Source organism: Pelmatolapia mariae, linkage group LG1, assembly GCF_036321145.2.
Source record: "Pelmatolapia mariae isolate MD_Pm_ZW linkage group LG1, Pm_UMD_F_2, whole genome shotgun sequence".
Classification (NCBI taxonomy): Eukaryota; Metazoa; Chordata; class Actinopteri; order Cichliformes; family Cichlidae; genus Pelmatolapia; species Pelmatolapia mariae.
In genome coordinates, this window is record NC_086227.1 from 25207506 (window position 1) to 25215238 (window position 7733).

The 7733-nt window shown below is 39.3% G+C and overlaps 1 protein-coding gene across 1 annotated transcript in view; it reads left to right on the forward strand.

Moving 5' to 3' along the window:
• myom2b (myomesin 2b) overlaps positions 1-4510 on the forward strand; it is a 28207-nt gene extending 23697 nt beyond the window's left edge. Inside the window, exons 34-38 of the mRNA XM_063501264.1 lie at positions 1146-1168; positions 1259-1314; positions 1390-1479; positions 3673-3798; positions 4171-4510. Of these exons, the coding sequence (XP_063357334.1) occupies positions 1146-1168; positions 1259-1314; positions 1390-1479; positions 3673-3798; positions 4171-4380 (505 nt within the window). The 3' untranslated portion in view covers positions 4381-4510. The remainder of the gene's footprint in view (positions 1-1145; positions 1169-1258; positions 1315-1389; positions 1480-3672; positions 3799-4170) is intronic.
• Positions 4511-7733: the final 3223 nt, after the last annotated feature.

A 7733-nucleotide genomic window follows, 5' to 3' on the forward strand; every position in this document is an offset into this window, starting at 1 on the left:
AAAACTAACTGCTTGTTTTGAATATTTTAGCTGTTTAATTTGCCTGTGCTTTGCCCTGTAAGGACCTGTGCACTTTTTTAAAGGTCTGTTAATCCCAGACTAAAGTTATGATTTTCAGATTAGGTCACTATATTATTTGATGATTTATTCTCCTTTTTCTGTGACTGAAGAAACTGTGTGTATGCTTTAAATCACTGCTGCATGAATGTAGCATGCTGCAAATTGAATCAGACGCTTCCCTGGCACTATTGCATGAGCAGAATCTAAAGAGCTCCAAGAGGTGTAAAACTTCTGCATGCATTGGTTCCAATTATTCAAGTATGTTTTTTTTTTTCACCTACAGCTACAGTTTTGAAAAGTCTTTTTAAATCACTGCAACTCGAGTTGCATAAATGATCAGTACAGCATTAGGAAAAATTACCCTGCATCTTTAAGTTGAGCAAATTCAAAAACTCCAAGGCTGGCTGTCTGGAAAGAGTCCAGCGCATTGTAATTTGAGATAAAAATCTTGGTTAAAAATAGAAGCAGTCAGGTAGCAGAGATCCTTTGGGGTCTGTCGGCTAATTGGGCCAAAGCAAACCCCACACCCACACACACATTTTGCAAATCCTTTTAGGAAAGGGATTGAGACTGCAAACACTAAACACTGCATGCAGTGTGGAAACCATCCAAATCCCTTTTCTAATTAACATTCAAAGAGAGACATTTAAGCACAAGACTTTACAAACACATTGAAACAAGTGACACCCTGTTACCCTTTTGATTGAGCATCAACTTGCCAAGAGGAGAGCAGAGTTTCCCCAACCATCTGGTCTTGTGGCTGACCTCTGGTCCTGCCATGCTGCTCCAACAGCGCTCACATAACAATATCATTTTTCCCCAGGAAATATACATGAAACTCCTGAAGTAAACAATATTAAAAGGAGGTTTGGCTGTAAATCTAACGCACCTTGTGGCACACCATCTGACCACTGTTAGTTAACCGAAAAGAAAAGAAAAAAAAAACATAGAAAAAATGATGTGTGGTCAGAGCCAGGTAATGAAAGCTAACCAGAAATGACTTGGCTAAAGTAAAGCTTGAACTATATAAAGATTTGCTAGTGATAGAATTTGTATAATAATACAAAACTGCTTTGATTTTTCAGGGCTGAGGCATACGCTGAGAAGAGTAAGTTTATCCTCCTGTTCTCCTTTATATAATAGCTTAATATAATAAACAATAGGAATAACCTAGAATGTTAACAACTGTTTGTTTTAGACCGTGGTAAGGTGGTGGGAGGACTGCCTGATGTGGTCACCATTATGGAAAAGAAGGTAGGCGTCTAAGCGTGTGAAACTGCGTGCTTTCTGTCTCATTTTGCTAACAGGTATTTTCTATGCTTTCTGTAGACTTTGAGTTTAACATGTACAGTGTGTGGAGACCCCAAACCTCAGGTGTCATGGCTGAAGAACGGATCAGAAGTCGAGCCTGATGATCAGGTAAATGTGTAAATGTCTTATTGGAGTTGTTTTCAGCTAATTAAATTGTGTATGCAAGTCACATGTACAACCAGTTCATATTCAGATGGGGCTTTGCACTTTTATTTGATTCCTACCCGATAAATACTGCCTTATTCTCTGACTCTGTTTAACCTCTTCAGAAACTCAACTCCTCCCCTCCTGTCTCATGATTAATTATCTCATTAACCATACACAATTACAACATAATGTTTCTATTAACTTGTCTTGTGGAAATTTCACACTCAGTATGTGTCTACTAAAATATGCTTCATGATGTCATGTTATTTTGAGAACTCTCCAGATTCATTTGATCAGATAATGTCTGTTCAAAAGTCAATGTCCATAATACTTACCATGATATTAAAACCAGTATTCATATAAAATAATGAAATAGCAGTAATTAAAAAACAATTTCTGGTAATACTGAAAGTGGTAATGAAGTACTTTCTAAAAAGTATGCTTCATGTATATTTAAATTAGTACAAATGATTAGTAGTAATAAAATGCACAAAACCCCAAAACTATTGATATACTTTAGTTCCTTGTTAGGAACTTCATGAATATGATGTTGTCCCTATTGTGCCAAAGCCCTTCTTATACATTCATCAGCCACTTTACTAGGTACACCAATTCAAGAAATTATTAAAGTAAATATTTAATCAGCCTTTGGCAGCAACACTGTACATTTAGGCATGTAGGGGGATCAAAAGGGGGAAGAAAGGTGAGACTTTGAATGTACATGAGCAGGGTTATTTGTGACAGACGGGCTAGTCTAAGTATTCTGGTGCGACCAAGTATTCTGATCAACAATAGAAGATCAACAATGGAGTACGTTTGGGATGTGGTGGAGCATGAGATTAGCAGCATGATGCCATCTTGTCAATATGAAACAAAATCCCTGATGAATGTTTTAAGCATCTTGCTAAAGATACACCACAAAGAGTTAAGGCTGAAGACAAAAGGGTCCAATCCAAAACTAGCAACGTATACCTAATCAACTGGCAGGTGAGTGTATTTACCACTGAGAGCACCAAGATTCAGGGAACTACACTACGCTTCTACCCATTTTGGGGTCAGTATTATCAGCACAATCCTAGATCAGTAACGGAACAACTCTACCTGTCATAACTCATTAACCTACTTGCCAACCAGAGTACAGTAAGTCTACAGTCTGTCGCTAGTCAACGAAAGCTCTTTCAACAGCATCAGAATCCTGCAGCTTCTACCAGCTTTGAAGATTTAAGTTTGAGAAACCCCGGTCCAGGAGGAATTTGTGTTCAAGTTTTCTCCTTTATTCATTCCCTCACCTGCTAATAATCTGTCTGAAACAAGAAGCGAGGCCCTTGTTGATGAGTTTTCCAAACCTCTGGAGTGTCTCTCATGCACTTAGTTACCACAGAGGCTTCTGAGGATGCATGAAGATAAATGAAAAACAAACATGAACATAAGAAGATCCAGAGAATTCAATTCGAGTAGTGTAATAAGCAGAAGTTACTATTTTTTAGACATTTTGTCAGATTTTATAATATCTGTATCACAGAAACGACTGTAATTAGAATTTTTTTTTTCTGAATAATACACAGCTTAACCTACATTGGTCTAGTAAATTAATGCATTTAACCAAGAACACATAGCATGCTAATGGCTACCATTTTTAGGATTTTAATCTAATAGACCGTTTTATTTCTTGTAATTAAAAGGCAAGTGTTTCTCTTAATAATGTAATTAACCTGCTGAAAGTACCACTCCATAAAAATGTATAAATGTCCAGACCTTACAAGTGAGTGGGCAGGTACAAGAGGCAATTTAAAATGTTGGACTCTTGTCTGCACCACTCGTGGTACATGGTACAATTCAGAATAAAGTACTATGTGTAGACTACAGTATCAGAGACAATATACAGTAGGGTTTTTTTGGGTGGTCTACAAAATATAGATGGGGCACATTTGTATTGCTTTTCAATTTCACCATACTTTGGTTGAGCGTGGTTGAGTGCAGCAGAACAGATAAGACAGGAATACATCATTAGTCCCTTTGTCCATTCAGCCCATGCACCAGTGCTCAGCTTTTGCTCATGCTTCCACTTTGAGTAAGGCATTTTAAAGAATAAATCATGCTAAACTCCCTCCACTGGCTTTCTCACTTTTTTTAACCTCTGAATTCATTTCCCAGTATGTGGTCTCCCTGGACCAGGGCAAGTTTGCCAGTCTGACGATCAAAGGCGTTTCCATGGAGGATTCTGGCAGATATACCATGATTGTCCAGAATAAATATGGAGGAGAGTCTGTGGATATAGTGGTGAGTGTTGCCGCTGTGTAACACAAATGACTGGATTTACTCTGAGCCGTGAGGTTTTCCTGGTCATCTGCAGCAGAAATATTTTCTTTCCATTGGTGCCCAACATGGGGATATATTTTGATCGCAGCAGCACAAAAACCTTACACGGGCCTGATATTTGACCTTGTTACTTTTGCTCACCCTGATTTTGACAGAATTAATACAAAATAATACAAAATCCAAATTTCTCTAAAATTAAAAATACCTAAATAATTTCTATTGATGATGCAATGTGCTGCAGCCCTTTAAACAATCCTTTTGTGTTCACCGCTAGTAGTAAATGCATGTATGGGTATTAACATTATGTCCTTGTCTCGCTATTTTTATCTCCAGGTCAGTGTGTATCGCCATGGGGAGAAAATCCCTGAGGCAAAACCAACTCTGACCCCTAAAACAATCATCCCACCTAAATTACCAATCGAGATCCCTCAGCCTAAGACCCAGCCTGCTCCGAGCGCTGCCCCTTCAACTCCTAGCCCTGCCGCTCCTAAGGCAGCACTGGGAAGAGGGGTGAAGAGTCCTACTCCAAGTCGGAGGAAGTGAAAAGCATGGCAGAAGAAACACAATCACTGGTGCACAATTAGACCACACATAGCTGAGAAGCCTTTATTGGTGTTCTCTATCTGGATTGAAATGGAGCTAATACTCTTTGCATTAAATTAGAGCGTCAAGAAAACCCTGACATATGAAATAAATCTTGCAATTGTGACGGAAAGCAAAAAACAGTTTCAATGTGAAATCATTGTATAAAATCAGCAAAATTATACTAGAATAATAAAAAGCTAGGCACTATCTAAACATGAGGAAATTAGAAATTAATTGAAATGAACTCGAATAAAGCTACAAATTGAATAAAACTTGCTGAAGAAAGAGTGAAATGTGTTTTAAATTCATTCTTGAAGTGTACAAATGACACCGCATGCAGTATAATCAAATATTAAATGGCTTGCAAATTACAGGAACATTGCCCAAAGTTAACTGACTTGAAGCTTCGATGCACCTTAGCATTGTGGAACAATATTTCATATTTATCATAGTTAGGGGGAGTTTAACATGTTAGTCAAAACTTTTCCATAGGTATTAAATTGGGTTAAAGTCTAGTAAGTACAAATCCCAAAGGAGACCAGTAAACATTAATTTCATGCCCTATGGATGTGGGTTTTGTCCCCCGTAACCAAGTGACCCATCCATCTTTGTTGCCATGCCACCAAAATACCCCCACAGCATACCAAAACCATGGGATCCCCTCACTGTAGAGTTTAAGAGTTTTCTCTTTAAATTCTTATCTGTGTCACAGAATATTTCAAGTAAATCAGAGACATGGTCTGCTCCATCAAGGATTACTCTAAACATAGTTTTAAAAAATGCTGTGTTATGTTACAAAGTTGCTAGGGCCACTAGCTTTGACATGCCCTCACATCACTAACCTGCTGACTATTACCTGCATTTTTGATGGTGTCTAGCACCAGATGTTCTTGGTATAATCACATACACACCACTCCCATTTGCCTTTGATTATGGGGCTGAGGCAAGTTTCATTATGAGCCAGTGGAGAGAGGTGGGCCCTTCTTGTCTATATTTTTCTGAATATGATCAGTGGTTTGGCTCAGTCTCACAGTCATTTACATATTTAAATGCACAAAAACAACACAGGCTTAGTATCACAGCTCACAAGATCAGTGTTCATTTTATGTTGTTTAAAGGGAGAAAAAAAAACACAGACACGCACCTTTCACAAAGAAAAAAGGGACAGAGAGAAATAGGTCAGGCTGTACAAAGTAGTCATTATACTGCCACCTCTACAACACGGTCAACTGATGACTGCAAATGTATAACACCATCCTCCTTAAGATCACCATGGTGAACATGCTGAAGATTAACTGGCAGTGAATCACCGCTAAGTAAACCAGAGCTGTGAAGCGAAGCTGTCATACTAACGCTGCTGCCTCTCAAACCGTCATTACCAAATTTTACCTAATATTAACTCTGACTGTTAGCAGAAGATATGCATTCTGCCTTGCAGCCAAATATGAATTATGTTCAGTCCTCCTGGTCATCAGCCAGAAGCAGAAACAGACATGCTATAAGTAGTCAGGTTTAAAGACTTGAGCCCAAGTGCAGGAAGTTGTGATGGCAGAGCTGATGAAAAGATGGCTGATGAGATTTGTGGTTCATTAAAGCTGATGAGAGGAGCAGACGGAGAAGAGGGAGGGAGGGGCGCAGGGTAAAGTCATTGTTTCTGTGTTTGCTGTTGCTAATAAAAGAAAACGATTACACTTTGCTAGCCTGTTTATTCATTCTGTCAGAGGGAAAGAGACCGAGAACAAGAGACGGGTTGTGAGAGAACTGAGTAATGGAGAAGGCTGGAAGAGAGAAACTGAGACTGTTAGGTTCCTCATTTTGAGTGTTACTTTTGTTGCTGATGCGTCTGCTTTGGCAGCATGAGACGAGTCTTGTCATGCTTGTTAAAAACTTGTGAATGAGCTGAGTGATTGGATGGGGGGGGGGGGGGGGGGGGGGGGGTAAAGGCAGTACAGTTTGTCTTATTTTCCGTGCTGTTGTGTTTTGCTTTGTTTTTTTTTATCCCTTTGGACATGAAGACAAACTTCATCATGCCATAAAGTGTTTATATACAGTAAGTGTGAAAGGAAAGGAGACAAGCTTGTGTGAGGGATGAATGCAGATAATTCAGTGTTGTGTGGCAATAAAGGACTTCTGAAGTGCGACAGAGGGAGACAGGAAGGGAAGGCTTGAGTGTATCAGAGAGAGACGGAGGAAGGGAAAGAGAGACAGATCTGAATCATTTTGATGTTTTGCTGATCATCTGCTGTGAGATCATTTTCCTGACTTTTTAATTAATTTTCACATTTTTAATCAACATAATTACAGAGAATCCAAATGTTGCCATGGCAACCACTTTTTAATTTCAATAAACTTGGAAAATGACTCGTCTCTGCAAGACACACGGGTGAGCTGTGCACTCACAGAAATGCAATATGCATAGACACACAACCTGATCACAAACACACTTAAACACACAAATATATAACACACACACACACACACACACACACACACACACACAAATATATATATATAGATGGCTGCTATCTAAATGGAATAGCTAGCCAGTACTGATAGCATGAAATTGTGTTTCCAAATATAACACCGTGTCATTGGAGTGTACGAGTGTGTGTGTCTGTGTATGTGTGCTAAGAAACCAGACTATAGAATATATATTTCTTTGCAATCCTCCACATGGGGGCACTATGGGAACATGCACACACACATAGAGACTCTGTGACTCACTTTTAGGCACATGCACAGCCTTGGTCTTGCTCTCTCGCTCGCTCTCTCTCTCTCAAACGCACACAAACACACACACACACACACACGGATAGACAGGCCTGTCCTAATTAAAGCAGCGCTGTTCAAACAATGAGATAAACTAGGAGCAGAGACATTTTGTGGGTGTGCACTGACACAAAGCCACATTTTAAAATACCACTATTATCCACACATATATGTGGCTATAAATGCGCACACACACTTTTTGGTTTTAATTTGCAATCACAATTATGGGGGGGGGCATACTTCATTTATTAACACTGTGATGATAACTGCTGATTTTGGCTGAAAGAGAGGGGAGGAAAGAGGTGCACACAAGGATGTGAAAGAAGAGGGATAAGAGGAACAAGGGAAGGAGGAAAAAGAGGAAAGAGGACCTAACACAGGACAGCAGTGAGAGCAGATCCATGCTATACTGCAAAGTTGTCTAGCCTTTTCAGCACAAATGATCATTTCTTTAGTTCACTGAGTGGTAAGGGCAGCTATTGGTAAAAAGGGAAGAAAAGCAAGAGTAATGTGGAGAGGGAGTGAAGGAAAGTTAAGAAAGA